Raw genomic sequence first — 20,185 nt, forward strand, 5'->3', positions numbered from 1 at the left:
AAATGCTCTCTTTCTACCGATAGCGGCGATACCTCAAATGTGTGGTTTGCACACTGTTTACATATGCGGGCGCAACTTGCGCATGCATTCGCTTCACGGAAGGATGGGGCGCTTTAACGTTTTAAAATGTGTTTTATTTTTATTTTATTTATTTACACTCACTTTATCACTTTTATTCCTATTACCAGTAAACATCCCTTGTGAAGTCGTGATAGAAATTGACAGGTCCTCTTTATGGAGACATTTGGGGTCAATAAGATGGCAGATATTTCCTCTACCATGAAAAGCGTGAGATAAAAAAAAAAAAAAACTTTGCTTTCCAGAAAAAAACAAAACAAAAAACTGCCAGTGTTTGCATCTTTCTAGTGCCGGAAGTGATGTCAAGACGTTGCTGCTGGTCTCCCAGGGTCATAGAGAAGGCTGGGGACCATCTGGTCCACAGCCAGCTCTATGGTAACTTTGTTGCCACCACCAGATCGTTAATGTGTACACTGCCGAAAAATTTGTTTTATTTATTTATTTTTCTCGGGTCATTAGTTATGATCGCTATTCCGAAATTCAAAAATTCGGAAATAAGAAAATTCGAAAGAATAACTAATAACATTTCAATTCTAGGTATTGGAATTTCCTTTCAAATTTGGCTGTTTGTGAACGTAACGAATACGAATTTATCCGAAGTTACAAATTATCTGAAATGATGAATGCTGCATCTAAACAAATGGAACGGAGCAAATTTAATAAAAACGTTGTTATTCGCTTCGTTCCACTTGTTTAGATGTGGCATTCATTATTTCGGATAATTTGTAACTTCGGATAAATTCATATTCGATTATCCAAAATAACAACTGTCATATCTAAACAAATGGAACGTAATGAATAATATTTATTCATTAAGTTCCATTTGTTCAGATATGACAGTTGTTGTTTTGGATAATTTGTAACTTCAGATAAACGAATACGAATTTATCCGAAATTACAAATTATCCGAAATAACGAATGCTGCATCTAAACAACTGGAACGGAGCAAATTAATAATAAAAAAACATTTATTATTAATTCACTCTGTTCCATTTTTTTAGATGAGGCATTCGTTATTTCAGATAATTTGTAGCGTTGGATAAATTCATATTCATTTATCCGAAGTTACAAATTATCCGAAATAACAACTGTCATATCTAAACAAATGGAAGGTAATAAATAAATGTATTTATTATTATTCATTATGTTCCATTTGTTTAGATATGACAGTTGTTATTTTGGATCATTTGTAACTTTGGATAAATTCACATTAGTTTATTCGAAGTTATAAATTATCCGAAATAACTGTCATATCTAAACAAATGGAAAGTAATGAATTAAAAAAAAAAAGTAGTAGTATTATTATTTATTCATTACGTTCCATTTGTTTAGATATGACAGTTATTTTGGATAATTTGTGACTTCGGATAAACTAATATTTATCCAAAATTACAAATTATCCGTAATAACGAATGCTGCATCTAAACAAATGGAATGGAGCAAATTAATAATAAAAACTATTATTATTATTATTAATTCACTCCGTTCCATTTGTTTAGATGCAGCATTTGTCATTTCGGATAAATTCATATTAGTTTATCCGAAGTTACAAATTATCTGAAATAACTGTCATATCTAAATAAATGGAACGTAATGAATAAATAATAATAAAAACTATTTTTTTATTCATTACGTTTATTTGTTTAGATATGACAGTTATTTCGGATAATTTGTAACTTCGGATAAACGAATATGAATTTATCCGAAATGACGAATGCTGCATCTAAACACTTTAAAGTGGTTAAATAAAATGTTCAATTTTTATGTCATATCTTATTTTTTACACTGTGATGTAATCACCGGGCCTATTTGCTTCCTGAAAGCATCTCATCAATACTCCACTTGAGCCCTCAGGCCTGATGCAATAGTGGGTGGAGTTACGCAAATGTAAAAGCCAAATAATGTGAAACTTCGCCCCGCAGCATGGATTCTGATTAGAGAAGCTGGCTGAGAGGGTGTAGCCCTTTCAGTTCTGGTTGTGGGACGCTGGCATAACCGTTTTGGGCGGAGCAGATCTGTGTTGTTCAGGAGCCCTGTGTGTGTGTGTGTGAATGTAACAATCCGATCTTTTCTTAGTAGAAAGAGGCTCTACTCCTCCTCTAATTACAATATCTCTTCTTCTGTCTTGTAGACCCACTCCGATGTATCCGCCAACGTACCTGGAGCCTGGGATTGGGTGAGGACTTTCTCCGCCTCTAAAATGTCTGCTTTTCTTTGTATGTCAGAATGCGGGCGCTCGTGGGAGAGGGGGGATAAGTCTGTCCACAAGTACTCCTGCATCCCCGCCTGTGCAGATGCATCTTATTGATGTAGTCAGTAGGTGGCAGTATGTAGCCGCTGTCGGTCCAGGGTGACTTTTTTTTAATTTTTTTTATTTTTTTTGGAGGTTCTGGCTGCTCGTGCACCCTGTACTGCCCCCTTGTGGACGTGTTTATGAATCCAGAAGTGATGTCTTCCAGAGAGCAGCCTCTTTGAGTGCAATAGGGAAGACAAAAAGAATTCGGCTGCACATCACCAAGGGTTCAACAGAGTTTATTAAAATGATACAAGTGACTACCATCGGGACACAGGAATGCATAAAGGTTGACGCGTTTCACATTAACGTTGTGCTTCGTCAAAGCCTAAGGAAAACAAAATCCGCACTCCTTTAATAAGACCCCCCCCCCAATAGGTGGGGGTGATGTGATTAGTATCCTGACCTCATGACAGGCAGATAAAAACACTGCACATATATATGTATCAAAGCTAAGATATAAAAAGCAATATATATGTACAATGAATATTTGAAAAATATATAAGCAAACATATTAAAAAGTAATAAATATATATATAATAGAAAATATAATAATTCTAAAAGGCCACAATGTAGCGAACGGTGACAAAAATCAAAAAATAAGACTTAAAGGATGAAAAATGGTAAAAAATTAAAGCTGATGGGGGGGGGGGGGGGGGAGTTATATAGACTTGGCCTCATCCAAAAATACATGCGTAGATTTTAGACATGGGCGCTGTCAAAAAAAAAAATTGTTTCGTTTTCGTTCCGTACGAAAAAAAATTTGTGTACGAAATACGAATTTTCGTTAGATTCGTAAACTTTTCGTTAAAGTAGCGAAAGTTCGTTATGATGAATTTATCATTATGAGGGTCTCCCACTATCCCTGTGCTGTGTTGACTTCCTGGGTTTTTAACTTTTAGGTTCGTTAACTTTTTCATTAATTACAAATTTTCGTTATGTATTTGAATCCAAAATTCCAAAACTTCCCTCTGGCAAAATAAACTGACCCCCCCCCCCCCCCACCCCCTTTTTGAGTACAGGCCATAAACACAAATTTCTTCTAATGTAAAATCCAATAGAAGACCCCCCCTCCTTTTAAGAATTGGTATTTATACACTTAACTTAAAAAAAAATCTGAGCAGGTAAGGGAGGGAGGCTATATTCTTAGAATATTTTTTTGTTTTTCCATAGAAGTTTAATGTAAATGTATTATTTATTAGCAAAGTGCTGATGGCTGTGATAATTTTTTTTTTTTTTCCATTTTCTTTCGTGAATTTCTTAATGTTCTCATTTACTGACGTGGTTTTATATTCACCGCAGGAGACACACGCCGTACGGGAACCAGACAGACTACAGAATATTTGAACTGAACAAACGTCTGCAGAATTGGACGGAGGTAGGTCACCAACTTTAACTGGATTTGTGTTTAAGGCAGGCTTTCCCAACCTTCTGTACCGTGAATATAGGTCTCGGGTGTTGGAAAATCCCTGCTAAAAGGATTAGATGTACAGTGCATGCTGCATTAGCATGATTAGTAGATTATAGAACGTTTTAAATAGAATAAAGAATATAATGCAGACAGTGAAAATGGAAGTGCCTGTTTACATTGGTGGTCAGTAGAGAAGTGCCCCCCTTGTGTTGGCTTGGCGGAGGAGTTCCCCCCCCCCTTGGGTTGGGTGGCTTGGCGGAGGAGTTCCCCCCCCCCTTGGGTTGGGTGGCTTGGCGGAGGAGTTCCCCCCCCTTGGGTTGGGTGGCTTGGCGGAGGAGTCCCCCCCCCCCTTGGGTTGGGTGGCTTGGCGGAGGAGTCCCCCCCCCCTTGGGTTGGGTGGCTTGGCGGAGGAGTCCCCCCCCCCTTGGGTTGGGTGGCTTGGCGGAGGAGTCCCCCCCCCCTTGGGTTGGGTGGCTTGGCGGAGGAGTCCCCCCCCCCTTGGGTTGGGTGGCTTGGCGGAGGAGTCCCCCCCCCCTTGGGTTGGGTGGCTTGGCGGAGGAGTCCCCCCCCCCTTGGGTTGGGTGGCTTGGCGGAGGAGTTCCCCCCCCTTGGGTTGGGTGGCTTGGCGGAGGAGTTCCCCCCCCTTGGGTTGGGTGGCTTGGCCCGAGGAGTTCCCCCCCCCTTGGGTTGGGTGGCTTGGCCGAGGAGTTCCCCCCCCCTTGGGTTGGGTGGCTTGGCCGAGGAGTTCCCCCCCCTTGGGTTGGGTGGCTTGGCGGAGGTGTTCCCCCCCCCCCCCCCCTTGGGTTGGGTGGCTTGGCGGAGGTGTTCCCCCCCCCCCCCCCTTGGGTTGGGTGGCTTGGCGGAGGTGTCCCCCCCCCCCTTGGGTTGGGTGGCTTGGCGGAAAGGTGTCCCCCCCCCCCCCCCCCCTTGCGTTGCTCGGTGGAGGAATGGGAACACGGACAGCAGTGAACGTTAACAGCTTTGGGCTTTAATGGAGAATCAAGTGATGATTAGGGCTCTCTTCCCTTGTCTGGAATGGATGTCTGCTACGACAATAGAGGCCATAGACTAGGGTGGCAAATCAGATGCATCCTGGGGAAAAACAGAGGCCCTTAGCATTTAACCTCATTAGGGAGTACAATAGATGTGGCTTAGGGGAACAATAATGGAGTCCAGTGCAGGAAGGCCTTTATCTTGAAGCGTATAGTGAGGATGGATGCATAACGGATTGTGTCCCTGTGGTGGATTTCGGATGATGCTGTAAATGTCTCTCTTCTGTTCCCAGGAATGTGATAATCTCTGGTGGGATGCTTTCACTACGGAGTTCTTTGAAGATGATGCCATGCTGACCATCACCTTTTGCTTGGAGGATGGACCAAAGAGATACAGTAAGTTCTCCTGTGTTTGGTTGCCATCCCTGGGTGCCCCAGGTACTGTGACTAGTAAAATCTGTCGTCCTCATCCAATAAAAATCAAAGCTGAAGAAAATGGCCAATACTTTGGAAGGGAAATACAATATGTAGCTGTCACTAAAACCTAAATTGAATATTTTAGTAGGCTCTGGTGACAACTGTCAGAGCTGATTTGGGGGACCAGCTTCAGCAGGTCCCTGGGTAAGTAGGTAGGGTCTAACTGGCTTTTGACTAGGTGTGCTTTGCCATTGTCAGGAATCTTGCTTCCCCAGGGGGGTTCAGGGTTTGAGGCCTTTCCCGTTTGGTGGTTTGGTCATTACTGTGCATGTTTTTTTTTTTTGTGTGCTTTCATAATTCACGTTTTTTGTTCACAAGGTTTCAGCATAATATTTTAAAAAAATGTCGCCAAATTTAGAACATTTGCTGCTAGGCTGTAGCCAGCCCAAACTTTGTGTAATCTGTATTCCTTGGGATTCTCCTAAGCTCGGACATCAGTTACTTCTGTCTGCTGCTGTTGAGTGTTCTCCAGTAGTGTTCAGTTGCAAAGTATTCGGTTGTGAATTTTTATTCTGCCTTCGTCAATCACTGAGAGGTTTGAGTGAGGTGGGTTGGATAAGAGGATACATATTTGAGGGGACCTTTTTAGAAGAGTCCTCCACTCCTCAGACTGCTGCCTGGAGAGGTTGTATTTCTAGAAGGGTCCTTCCCATTATCTGGAGTGATTGTAGCTCTAGAAAGGTCCTTCCCTCCCAGACCATTACCTATAGAGGTCATGGCTCTAGAAGGGTCCTTCCCTACCAGACCATTACCTGGAGTGGTTGTAGCTCTAGAAAGTTACTTCCCTCCTAGACCATTACCTGGAAAGGTCATAGCTCTAGAAGGGTCCTTCCCTACCAGACCATTACCTGGAGAGGTCATAGCTCTAGATAATTCCTTCCTGCCCAGAACTTTGCCTAGAGAGGTCATGGTTCTAGAAGGGTCCTTCCCTACCAGACCATTACCTGGAGTGCTTGTGGCTCTGTAGAGGTCCTTCCCTCCCAGACCATTGCCTGGAGAGGTGATGGCGCTAGAAGGGTCTTTCCTTACCAGACCATAACCTAGAGTGGTTATAGCTCTAGAAAGCTCCTTCCCTACCGGGCCATTAGCTGGAGTGGTTGTAGCTCTAGAAGGCTCCTTCCTGCTTAAAACCTTGTCTTGAGAGGTTGTAGCACTAACCATGACCTCTGGAAGGTCCCTTCCTTTCCAGACCATTAGCTGGAGTGTTTGTACCCCCATAAGGGTCCTTCCCTCTCAAACCAGTGCCTGGAAAGGTGGTGGCTTTAAAAGGGTCCTTCCTTTCTTCCTACCCAGACCATTGCCTGGAAAGGTCTTAGCTCTAGATCTACCTGGAGTGGTTGTAGTTCTACAACAGCCCCCCCCCCCGACCATTAGAAGGGTCCTTCTCTCTCAAACCATTACCTGGAGAGGTCGTGGCTTTAGAAGGGTCCTTCCTTCCCAGACCATTACCCAGAGAGGTCATACCTCTAGAAGAGTCCTTCACTCCCAGACCGTTTCCTAAATTGGTTGTAGCTCTAGAAAGGTCCTTCCCTTCCAGACCATTACCTGGAGGGGTCGTAGCTGTGAGAAGTCCTTGGCTCCAGGCTTTTTTCTTGGTAAGAAAGTCTACATAGGAGGGTCCAGGCCTTTTTTCTGAGGGAGAAGTAATAGAGAAGTGGGGTTTGTTCTTTTGGGGGGGGGCTGAACCTCAGGCTAAAGAATCTAAGCTGGCCGTCTGCTGTGATCTTTGCTAATGTCCATGGGTATCCTGTACGCCGGACTCTAGCTCACCAAGATAATTGGGCCAATAAAACTAAAAAAGGAGGATTGAAGGATCCAAAGTCGGTCTTTTTCAGCCATTGGTAGGGTCGGTTTGTTGGGTGCAGGCTACAGGGTGCGTCACCATTTGGTAGGCTGAAGGGCCCGTTAAATACTAATAGCTTCTTCTGGGGTGAGTGCCAATTACCAACCATTTGCATATGTCCTCTGCTGGGCTCTTTCACACATTGGCAGCCAGGGGGCATTTAAAAAACCTTATCAAAGTTTCAGATAAAACATTCTCCTTCTCGTAAGGGGGGGGGGCAGGTGAAACTCTGGCTTCTGCAATCCTCCACCAACCAAGAACCTTGAGGGCTTTGCTTGCCAGCCTCTGGCTAATAGGGAATGTTCAGGCGTGTAATCTTCAGGACATCTGTGTGACGTGGGACCTGTCTTTTTTGTTTTCTTTCTAGCAATTGGAAGGACGCTTATTCCCCGGTATTTCCGCAGCATATTCGAGGGAGGGGCCACAGAACTGTACTACGTCCTCAAACACCCCAAGGAGTCATTCCACAATAACTTTGTTTCTCTCGATTGTGATCAGTGCACGATGGTCACACAGCATGGAAAGCCCATGTTCACACAGGTAAGGGGAACTGCTGGGTAGTAGGTGTGGTTGGGGAGGGGGGGGGGGGGGGGGTGGCAAGGGCTGGGTAGTAGGTGTGGTTGGGGGGGCAGCAAGGGGGGTAATTCACACATTATGGCTTAAGTAGAACGGTTACGGGCTTCAAAGGATTTGCATATTATTAAAGCGGACCTTCAGTCATTTTTTTTCAGCTTTCCATCTATTAAATATTCTGCCCTTGTTGTTTTAACTTTGGATAGTAAAACATATTTTTTTTTTCTGCCAGTAAATCCCTTATACAGCCCACTTCCTGTTTCTTGTGTGGTCATTAGCCTAGGCTTATGACATCATGCACAGCTCACGCGCACTCTCCTGAGAGTTTGACAGGAAAGGAGAGGTTGTGAGTCATAAGAGGGCCAATGAGAGCTGCAGAGCTGGAGGTGCGTGTCTGTGTAAATCCAGGAAGTGAACAGGCAGCAGCTTCAGCTGCCCACAGTTAAAATGGCTCTGCAGCCAGACTCGGTGGAGGGATATTTCTGCAGCATATTTGGCAAATACAGTGTATATGTGTGTAATATATATATGTAGTAGTTGGAGGGAAGCTTCAGATGTTTTTATTACAGACTATGTGAGCAGACTGCAGTTCCGCTTTAACTACTTGACCACCTGGAAGATTTACCCCCTTTCCTGACCCGGCCATTTCTTTTACTGTATGGCACTGTGCCACTTTAACCACTTCAGCCATGGAAGCTTTTGCCAAATGACCAGGCCATTTTTTGTGATACGGCGCTGCGTCGCTTTAACAATTGCGCGGCCGTGCGGTGCAGCACCCCAACAAAATTGACGTCCTTTTTCTTCCCACAAATAGAGCTTTTTTTTTAAAAGTTCACTGTACTAAACATCCAAAAAAAAAAAAAGTTATCAATGTCTATTCTTCTACATATCTTTGGTAAAAAAAAAATCGCAATAAGCGTATATTAATTGGTTTGCGCAAACGTTGGTATCTACAAAATAGGGGATTGATTTATGGCAGTGATCGGTGTTTTTTTTTTTTTTTTTTTTTTTTTTTAGCAGGATTGCATTGTGGCAGACAGATCGGATACTTTTGACACTTTTTTGGGACTCTTCACATTTATACAGCGATCAGGGTCAAAATAGCCACTGATTACTGTATAAATTACTGTCAGGGAAGGGATTAACACTATGGAGCGATCAAGGGGTTAACTGTGTTCCCTGGGCTGTGTTTCTAACTGTGGGGGAGGGGACTGACTGGGAGTACAGAAAGATCGCTATTCCTGAACAGCAGTTCTCTCTCTCCTCCCCTGTCAGAACGGGGATCTGTTGGTTTACACTGGCAGATCCAATTTCTGGCTCTCCGTGGATCAATTGCAGGTGGCCCGGAGGACATTGCGGCTGCCGGCCATGGGCTTGGCATCCCCTGCTGTGCAGCGGGCGCACCTGCTATGGCTCTTAAAGGAGCTGGAGTACACCTACGGCGGTTTGCGGGAACGAGCCGACCTGTCACCGCATAATGACTGTGGCTGGTCGCAAGCGGTTAACTGACATTTGAATGGTCGTGCGACGCTGTATCCAAATAGAATTTGTCTCCCCCCCCCCACAAATAGAGCTTTCTTTTGGCGGTATTTGATCACCTCTGCGTCTTTCTTATCTTTTGCGCTATAAATGGAAAAACAGTATTTTTTACGTTCTGCTATTAAACATATCCAGTAAAAAAAAAAATCCCAATAAGCGTATACTGATTGGTTTGCATGAAAGTTTTTTTTATATATACTAGAATCTTTTTATATATTTTTTTAATTTTTTTTAATTCTACTAATGGCAGTGATCAGCGACTTGTGAGTGTGCGGCGGGAAAACTGAACCTAACTGCCGCTGACATCACCAGTGACACTAATACAGTGATCAGTGATCATATACACTGTCACTGTACTAACGACACTGGCTGGGAAGGGGTTAACACCTAGGGAGTGATCAAGGGGTTCAAATGTGTGCCCAACAATGTGTAATGTGGGCCGCTTTTACTAAGCGATCTTGTTTTATTTGCATGCTTTATGCAGGGGGTAGGCAACCCAGGGACCCTCCGGCTGTTGTGGAACTACGTTTCCCATGAGGTATTGCAAGGCTGGAAGTTGAAAGTACTCCCAGAGGCATGATGGGATTTGTAGTTCTCCAACAACTGCAGGGCCCCAGGTTGCCTACCCCCTGCTTTACAGGGGGGAATAAAAAACAGCAAGATCGCCTGTTGGTGTACAGGGCTCGGTGTTTGCTTACAACACAGAGCTCTCTTCCGCTGATTGATTGGAACCCTGCGATCAATCATTGGCTGGGACCTGCTGATCAGCTTGTGCTGTAACAATTCTCAGCACAGGGGGGCGTGCAATGCCCCATATCCGGAAGCGCTGAAGCGTATAAGATACATGATCTAGCGCACAGTGGCTGCCCCAGCCATACTAAATGTATGGGGGGGGGGGGGGCTGTCGCTAAGTGGTCAGAGTAGAATTATGATTTGAAGCAGTGGCGGCCCGTGCACTGTGGGCCCCATCCATGTGTCCGGCGTCCTGAAAGGGGATGGATTCCTATGGCGTGGGGTGGTACTTTTTATTTTTTTTCGGTGCTACCAGAGCTCATGGGGGGGGGGGGGGGGGGGGGTTGGTGCTACCAGAGCAGCCCTGAGTAGGAGTATATAAAAAGCCAGACCTTTATTTTTGTATGGTTTAGAATATAGTAGGGAATTGTAAAAAAATAATTTTCAGTTTAGGCCCCCTGCCAGCATGCTGAAAATTAGGACCATTGCTGTGTGTGTGTGTGTGTGTGTGTGTGTGTGTGTGTATGAAAGCAGTAGTCCTCTGCAGAGGTCCAGCACACCCCTTGCTGAGCCAGACCTATAGCCTGCAATTGGCAAAACTCTGCTGATTGGTAAGTGGATTCTCCTTCTCCCACACACAGACTCCTATTGGCCGTTCACTATAATTGGTTGCTTCGGTGTCCATTGGGAATGTGCTGGAGGCAGGAGCTGCCTGAGCTTTGCCTTTGCCTGGGAATACGGTTTGAAGTAAATTTTGGTCTCCGGCTTTAAAAGGGACTTGCTGACCATTGCCAACCTCCTTTTTAAAATTGCTGTTTGACTGGCTGTGTATGGAGTTATTGCTTTCTGAACCCCTGACCCAAAACCAAATATGCCGCATGTCAAATGATTGATTTCCTGATCTGCATATTCAGGTCCAAAAGAGGCCAGCAATTTGAAAGCAGTTGTGTTTTTTTTTAATTTTTTATTATTAAGATTGTACTGTGAACAGCACCAAATGGACCTGACAACCAATCACAACTCAGGGGCTGCCGCTTGTAGGTCTGGGCTTCTAATACTGTATATTGACTGCTAATACTGTATATTGAAATAACAAGGGAGACATCTAGTGGTCAGTTATTGTTAAGACAGCCAAGGTTTTACAGATACTCTGCATTGTACTGTAATCTGTGTCTCCATGAAAAAACTTTATTTTAAGTTTTGGATGGTGTAGGAAAGAGGCAGCAATAAGAACTTTAGATGGTGACCGTGTCCCCATAGAGATTTGCTTCTCTATTTTAATATATATATATATATTATATTGTATGTGTGTATGTAAACACACATTGTAATATAATCATACATTACATGTACTTTTATTTTCTTTTAAGTGTGTGTGTGTGTGTGTGTATATATACGTATGTGTTCTGAGTGGAACCTGTCCTGTTATACCGCTGTATGGTCTTGGCCACCGTGCTGCAGCTCAGTTTCAGGGTCTTGGCAATCTTCTTATAGCCTAGGCCATCTTTATGTAGAGCAACAATACTTTTCTTTCATATACTCAGAGTTCTTTGCCATGAGGTGCCATGTCGAACTTTCTTTGACCAATATGAGAGAGTGAGAGCGATAAGACCAAATTTAGCACACTTGCTCCCCATTCACACCTGAGACCTTGTAATACTAATGAGTCACATGACCCCGGGGAGGGAAAATTGCTAATTGGACCCAATTTGGACATTTTCACTTAGGGGTGTATAAACTTTTGTTGCCAACGGTTTAGACATTAATGGCTGTGTGTTGAGTTATTTTGAGGGGACGGCAAATTGACACTGTTATACAAGCTGTACACTCACTACTTTACATTGTAGACAAGTGTCATTTCTTCAGTGTTGTCACATGAAAAGATGGAAGAAAAAATTTACAAATATGTAAGGGGTGTACTCACCTATTTTATTTTATATTTTTATATATATATAATTGTGTGTGTATATGTTTGTATGTGTGTGTGTGTATATGTGTGTGTATATGTATGTATATGTGTATGTCACGCCACATGGACAAAGAAACAAACGGCTATTTCTTCAGAATAAGAAAAGGTAGAAATCTGCAACAATGTTTATTCCAATCCCTGCAATGTACAGAGATCACCCCGGGGGGTTTGGTTCTCAGCGAAAGTGGAGTTACTCTTTAAGTATGGAGTCCTTGAATGATAACCCCTTCTTTTGAAAATTTCCTGGGCCCTACAAATCCAATAACAAATCCAATGGCACTTTTCTGAGGCACTGCCCCGGAACAAGCATGCAGTTTTGACTTCACTCTCACTATCTGGATCCACATTCTTGTCTTCAAAAAATATTGGAGCTCATTGTTGACACCTCCCCATATTTCTGCCAGTTCAGGATTCTTTTGCAGGCTCACACAGGGCTCAGTATAGCAGAGGCGGCTTTTTTTTTTGTTTTGTTTTTTGTTTTGTTTTTTGTTTTGTTTTTTGTTTTGTTTTTTGTTTTGTTTTTTGTTTTGTTTTTTGTTTTGTTTTTTGTTTTTGTTTTTGGCACATATGGACCTTTAAAAGAATATTGAATTCTAGCAAACAAAATCCTTTGTTATGGGAGATATGATATCCATTCTCCTTTTAGGAACAGGCATATGCTCCATTTTTAGTCCACAATATTGGGGGGGGGGGGGGGGGGGAGATGCAGAGAATCTGGAGCAGCTGTGTATGGCAGCCAATCAGCTTCCAGGTCTTATTTGTCAAAGCTGAAGTTAGCGGATTGGCTGCCATGCACAGCTGCACCCGATTCTGAGTGCACCAGTTTTAGTAAGTTGCCTCCTTTATGTTTTTGCATGATGTGTTTTTTATTTTTTTTAGATGGATATTCCATTAATACATTGAAATTGTCTCTCTAGGTGTGCGTAGAGGGGCGGTTATACCTGGAGTTCATGTTTGATGACATGATGAGGATAAAAACGTGGCATTTCAGCATCCGGCAACATCGAGAACTCATTCCCCGCAGTATCCTCGCCATGCACGTGAGTGCAGAGAATTCAACAATATACGTAAAATGTCTATAATTAAAAAAAAAAAAATGTAAAAAAAGAAAAAATTAATGCAGCTATGTGTTCATTTAACCACTTGCCCTGCGGAAGGTTTTACCCCCACCCCCCCATGACCATGCCGTTTCTTGCTATACAGCACTGCGCTACTTTAACTGGTAATTGCGCAGTCGTGTAACGATGTACTCAAATACAATTTATATAATTTTTTTTTTTTTTTTCACACAAATAGAGCTTTCTGTTGGTGGTATTTGATCACCACTCTGCATTTTTTAATTTTTATTCTATAAACAAAAATTTGGGGAAAAAAAATATTTTTTTACTTTTGTTATAAAACATCTCCAATAAAATCTAATTTGTTCATAAGTTTAGGCCAAAATATATTCTGCTACATGTCTTTGGTTAAAAAAACCAAAAAAAAAACAATCCCAATAAGTATATATTAATTGGTTTGTTATATCGTCTACAAACTATGGGATATATACTGGAATTTAAGCAGCTATAGACACTTTACTGTAATGGCGGTGATCGGCGGCTTATAGTGGGACTGTGATAGTGTGGCAGGAAATCCGACATTAACTGACCCTCGTTGGGAGGGACACTGACACCGCCAGTGACACTAATACAGTGATCTGTGATTATACTATACACTGTCACTGTACTAATGACACTGGCTGGAAAGGGGTTAAAGTGTTTGTAAACGATCACTTTGTGAAACAACCCATTCAGGTTTAAAATAAAAATGAAAGACATAACATTGATGTATAGATAAATAAAAATAAAATTCTAAATGCATTTTTTTTCCCTTTTTTTTTTTTTATAAGTGATCCAATTCCCTCTGTTCTCAGCTCCATAAGAGCTGGGGGAGGAGAAGCAGCACACTGAGCTTCCCAGTGAATGTGCAGCAGGGGCATGTCAGAACAAGTCTGATAATTGGAGGGGAGGAGGCTGAGTTCCCAGCATAGCTAGAGAACTGACATGCTGTGCTCTTATGCTTAGTGTGGTCGGTTTTTAATAGGAAAGCAGAGGGACTTCACACTAAGCAAGCAATACAAAGAGAACAGGAGACTTTTATATACAAGTACATGGTACAGCAGATGCATATCGGGGATATGAAGTGTTGGAGAAACAACTTGGGCAAGCAAGAGGTTAATTGTGTGCCTAACAAGCAGGGGTGTAGCGTTGGTTGTCAGCATGAGGGGCAAGGAAAGTAATTTGCAACCCCTAACCCAGGGACTTTTAGCACTCACGAGTCCCTTCCCCTAGTATAGTAGTGCTGACCGGACCTTGGTTCCTACGCTGACCGGACCTTGGTTCCTACGCTGACCGGACCTTGGTTCCTACGCTCCTGACCGGACCTTGGGCTCCTACGCTCCTGACCCGGACCTTGGGCTCCTACGCTCCTGACCCGGACCTTGGGCTCCTACGCTCCTGACCCGGACCTTGGGCTCCTACGCTCCTGACCCGGACCTTGGGCTCCTACGCTCCTGACCCGGACCTTGGGCTCCTACGCTCCTGACCCGGACCTTGGGCTCCTACGCTCCTGACCCGGACCTTGGGCTCCTACGCTCCTGACCCGGACCTTGGGCTCCTACGCTCCTGACCCGGACCTTGGGCTCCTACGCTCCTGACCCGGACCTGGGCTCCTACGCTCCTGACCCGGACCTGGGCTCCTACGCTCCTGACCCGGACCTGGGCTCCTACGCTCCTGACCCGGACCTGGGCTCCTACGCTCCTGACCCGGACCTGGGCTCCTACGCTCCTGACCCGGACCTGGGCTCCTACGCTCCTGACCCGGACCTGGGCTCCTACGCTCCTGACCCGGACCTGGGCTCCTACGCTCCTGACCCGGACCTGGGCTCCTACGCTCCTGACCCGGACCTGGGCTCCTACGCTCCTGACCCGGACCTGGGCTCCTACGCTCCTGACCCGGACCTGGGCTCCTACGCTCCTGACCCGGACCTGGGCTCCTACGCTCCTGACCCGGGCCTGGGCTCCTACGCTCCTGACCCGGGCCTGGGCTCCTACGCTCCTGACCCGGGCCTGGGCTCCTACGCTCCTGACCCGGGCCTGGGCTCCTACGCTCCTGACCCGGGCCTGGGCTCCTACGCTCCTGACCCGGGCCTGGGCTCCTACGCTCCTGACCCGGGCCTGGGCTCCTACGCTCCTGACCCGGGCCTGGGCTCCTACGCTCCTGACCCGGGCCTGGGCTCCTACGCTCCTGACCCGGGCCTGGGCTCCTACGCTCCTGACCCGGGCCTGGGCTCCTACGCTCCTGACCCGGGCCTGGGCTCCTACGCTCCTGACCCGGGCCTGGGCTCCTACGCTCCTGACCCGGACCTTGGGCTCCTACGCTCCTGACCCGGACCTTGGGCTCCTACGCTCCTGACCCGGACCTTGGGCTCCTACGCTCCTGACCCGGACCTTGGCTCCTACGCTCCTGACCCGGACCTTGGCTCCTACGCTCCTGACCCGGACCTGGGCTCCTACGCTCCTGACCCGGACCTGGGCTCCTACGCTCCTGACCCGGACCTGGGCTCCTACGCTCCTGACCCGGACCTGGGCTCCTACGCTCCTGACCCGGACCTGGGCTCCTACGCTCCTGACCCGGACCTGGGCTCCTACGCTCCTGACCCGGACCTGGGCTCCTACGCTCCTGACCCGGACCTGGGCTCCTACGCTCCTGACCCGGACCTGGGCTCCTACGCTCCTGACCCGGACCTGGGCTCCTACGCTCCTGACCCGGACCTGGGCTCCTACGCTCCTGACCCGGACCTGGGCTCCTACGCTGACCTTCCTGCTTCTCCTTTCCCTGTCCAATCACAGGCTGGAAGAGGGACCAGACCTGTGTAATTGTTACTGAACTGCAGAGGTCACCAGGCCAGCTGTGCTGTCTGGCAGAGCTGTGTCCATTTTGTGAATAAATGGGCAGAGATGCAAAAATTTTAAGAAGGTAAAACGGAATCCATACATGGATCCCTAGCACACTGCATGCTGGGACAATTTTCAGTGGTTATGTGGATTAAATGTGTGTAGTAAAAAACAAAAAAAACAAAAAAAAAACATGAATGTAAAATAAAATGTTTAAATTCACTGGTTATACCAGAAGCGGCATGCAAGTTTTATAGTGTTGGGCTATATATAGGTGGATTTTCACTTTATAGATCCACCAAGAATTTTTGATTTGCAATCTGAACTGTATCTTTCTCCTTTTTAGGCCCAGGACCCACAAATGTTGGACCAGCTGTCAAAGAACATCACAAGATGTGGACTATCGAACTCTACACTCAACTACCTCCGAGTAAGGAAGCTACACTATACATTCTATCGAACTCTACACTCAACTACCTCCGAGTAAGGAAGCTACACTATACATTAGATAAATCCCTATTCCATAACGTACAGATAGTAACCTTTTTCAAAGACCCGGGGAAAAAAAAAAAAAAAGATATGTAGACCATGCAATATGCTCAAGTTTGTGAACCCCCAACCTTCACACTTTTTATGAGCTGGTTGGACATCTGATTCCAAAATGATGGGCATTACAATTGGTCCCCCTATGTGACTTGAACATCCTCCACTCTTCTTGGAAGGCTTTCCACAAGATTTCGTCCTGTCTTTAGGAATTTGTGCCCATTTATGAGATCAGACACTGAAGCCGGATGAGACCTGGATTGCGTGTTGGGCACCAAAAATGGCAAATGGCTTGAAGTCATTCCAATGTTGTTCAGTAGGGTTGTGGTCAGGGCTTTGTACAGGGCACTCAAATTCCTCCACACCAAGTTGGTTTACCCATGTCTAGATGTTGGATGAGAAGACCTTGGTTGTAATTGGCGTTCTATTCATCTCAAAGGTTTCCAGTAACATTGAGATTGTGGGGAGTTGATGAGGGACGCAATGCATGAATAAAAAGTCATAGCAAACAATTTATCACTTTTTTTTTTATTTTTATTAGTGTATGACCAAAAACATGGTTGATGCATTTTGGAGAATTGGGCTCCCCTTCTTCAGGACTTTGGTCATAGGAACTGCAGTCTTGGTACCAATATAATATCCATGTTCTGAAGTATTTGTTTCCCATTTCTGGGAAAGGTCGCCTATAAACCACAGATCGGATAAGAACTGTATATTACTGTATTCTCATTTGCAGGATGCAGAGGATAGCTTTGATGTCTGCTGGTCTGTTCTGTAGAGTATGCTGTACAATGGGCTGATGGCTCCACAGTATTTCTGTAGCTGGCAGTAGGAGAGGCTATGATCTTTCGGATGTTGTCCTACCATACTCCCATTTTATCCAATGTGCCCAGGCTAGTATCATGGTAGATAAGGTCTTGTAATTCCAACAAATCACAGTGTTTACAGGGAACCTCTCACCTGTGCTAGGAGCATGCAGGGAGGGCTGCCTGCTATTTATCCAACAGGAGAGAAAAACCTCTTCTGTGCCCCTCTCCAAGTTTACCTTTGGTAAAGGGGACCTAACTTTTCCTGCCAACTTCCATTCTGGTGCCCAGTCAGGATGCCTCAGTGGCCAGAAGGGGGGGGCGCTCTCATTGGACCGTTTTTCTTGACGATAAGTTGAGAAACTCATTTGACACTCTATAGATTTCCTCTTTGTTCCCACATAAAAGGCAGGGTTTTGGAGGAGCTGGGTCAGCCTAGACCGGGGATATGCAATTAGCGGATCTCCAGCTGTTGCAAAACTACAAGTCCCACAATGCCTCTGTCTCTGGGTGTCATGCTTGCGGCTGTCAGAGTCTCGCTATGCCTCATGGGATTTGTAGTTCTGCAACAGCTGGAGGTCCGATAATTGCATATTCCTGGCCTAGACAGTAAAGGAGGGGTCTATGACCTGCAAGGAGGGAGGGGGCTGTGCTAAGAAACTGTATATATTTATATACATTATAGTTTATATAAACTAATCAAGACTTTTAGAATTTCCTTATTTTATGATGTATACCGTATTTATCTGCGTATAACACGCACCCCAAGTTTAGGAGGGAATTTTAAGGGGAAAAAAAAAACTTACATTTAAATGCCCATCAATGCAGCCTTGTCATTGTCATTTGCAGCCTTGCCGTTTTAAAAATGGCGCCGCCGAGATACAGAGTCGGATGTCCTGTGGCTCTCGGGCGTTCTTGGCAGCTTTCGGTGGCTCACGCGGGACTGCGAGCACTATTTTCCCCTGATTTTAAGGGGGGGAGAAAGTGTGTTATACATCAATAAAAATAAAAAATAAAGCGTGTGTATATATATGTGTGTGTGTGTGTGTGTGTGTGTGTGTGTGTATATATATATATATATATATATATATATATATATATATATATATATATTAATAAATATATATATGTATATATAATATATGTGTGTGTGTGTGTGTGTGTATGTATGTATGTGTGTATATATATATATATATGTGTATATATATATATGTATATATATGTGTGTGTGTATATATATATATATATATATATATATATGTGTATATGTGTGTGTATATATGTGTGTTTATATTATTCTACAAATATATTATACAGTCCATCCATTTTCTTATGTTACAGCCTTATTTCAAAATGGATTAAATTCATTATTTTCCTCAAAATTCTACACATAACCCAGAATGACAAGATGAAAGAACTTTGTTTGAAATCTTTGCAAATTTATTAAAAATTAAAAGATCCCGCGTACATAAGTATCACAGCCTTTGCCATGACGCTCAAAATTGAGATCATGTACAATCAGCTGAATTTATCACAGGTGGACTCCAATCAAGTTATAGAAACATCTCTAGGATGATCAGTTTTCACTGATTTGAAAATATTCGAACAAATTCCCCATGGGGCTTTTTAGCAGCAATGAGCAACAGATGCAGTGGTAAAAATTGAATTTGATGATTTTTTTTATCAACCAAGTGATCAAACTTCAAAGTTACAGGAATTTAAAAGATGAGCTCTGGTGTACATATAAGCGATCAAATGTGGTTTAGGAAACAGCATTCGTTATAGATTTTTTTTTTTTGCAAAACAATTGTTTTATGTAGGATTCCCTGTCCTCTTTGACTAAATATCTATTTGATGTATGGAAATGCCCCAGTGCATTTCGACCTTGGGAAATTTCGGTCTTCCTCAGGGGGTTTCTCACATTTCTGTGGGTACATCAAGGGGACAAATTCCTATATTTACCCTTTCCACCAAGTAAATTAGTTTGAACCAGAGACTTCCATAAAAAACTTTTCCCTGGAGGTGGTCCCAAACACTGCCGCAATACTGTCCCCACCCGGTCCCCCCAAAGGAGAAGGGGGAGAGGGAGCAGCTGCGGCGGTGTATGGGGCCACCTCCAGGGAAAAGGTTTGGCTTTTAAGGGAAGTCTCTGGTTCAAGCGAATTTGTCACAGAAATGTGAGAAACCCCCTGAAGAAGACTGTAATTTCCAAAGGTTGAAATGCATTGGGGCATTTCCATACATCAGATGGATATTTAGTCAAAGATGACAGGGAATCATACATAAAACAATTGTTTTGCAAAAAGAAATCTATAATGAATGCTGTTTCCTAAACCACATTATATGTACACCAGAGCTCATATTTTAAATTCCTGTACCTTTTTGAAGTTTGATCACTTGGTGGTTGATAAAATCATCAATTATTTTTTACCACTGCATCTGTTGCTCATTGCTGCTAAAAAAGCCCCATGGGGAATTTGTTTGAATCTTTAAAAATTTTTGTATCTGGGTGTGCAGCCTTCACAGACTCCCATGTGTGTCTTTTCTTGCTAGAGTTTTCACTGATCATCCTTGAGATGTTTCTACAACTTGACTGTGGTAAATTCAGTTGATTGGGCCTGATTTGGAAAGGCACACACCTGTCTATATAGAAGGTCCCACAGTTAACAGTGCGTGTCAGCACACAAAGCAAGCCATGAAGTCCAAGGAATTGTCTGTAGACCTCCGAGACAGGATTCTATGGAGGCACCGATCTGGGGGAGGGTACAGAAATGTTTTTGAAGCATTGAAGGTCCCAATGAGAACAGTGGCCTCCATCTCTAAATGGAAGAAGTTTGGAACAACCAGGACTCTTCCTAGAGTGGGCCGCCCTGCCAAACTGAGTGATCGGGGGAGGAGGGTCTTAGTCGGGGAGGTGACCAAGAACCCGATGGTCACTCTGACAGAGCTCCAGTGTTTCTCTGTTGAGAGAGGAGAACCTTCAAGAAGAAAAAC

The 20,185-nt window shown here is 44.3% G+C and overlaps 1 protein-coding gene across 9 annotated transcripts in view; it reads left to right on the forward strand.

Moving 5' to 3' along the window:
* The window catches only part of LDB1 (LIM domain binding 1), a 260,494-nt gene that overhangs the window by 227,709 nt on the left and 12,600 nt on the right, over nt 1-20,185 (forward strand). For all 9 annotated transcript variants that reach the window (XM_077455672.1, XM_077455666.1, XM_077455668.1 and 6 more), the window contains exons 3-8: nt 2,210-2,254; nt 3,674-3,749; nt 5,068-5,170; nt 7,462-7,634; nt 12,825-12,947; nt 16,189-16,272. In XM_077455672.1, coding sequence (XP_077311798.1) covers nt 2,210-2,254; nt 3,674-3,749; nt 5,068-5,170; nt 7,462-7,634; nt 12,825-12,947; nt 16,189-16,272 — 604 coding nt within the window. The remainder of the gene's footprint in view (nt 1-2,209; nt 2,255-3,673; nt 3,750-5,067; nt 5,171-7,461; nt 7,635-12,824; nt 12,948-16,188; nt 16,273-20,185) is intronic.

Source organism: Lithobates pipiens, unplaced genomic scaffold (genome assembly GCF_037356315.1).
Source record: "Lithobates pipiens isolate NorthernLeopardFrog02 unplaced genomic scaffold, aLitPip1_a1.2 Scaffold_25, whole genome shotgun sequence".
Taxonomy (NCBI): domain Eukaryota; kingdom Metazoa; phylum Chordata; class Amphibia; order Anura; family Ranidae; genus Lithobates; species Lithobates pipiens.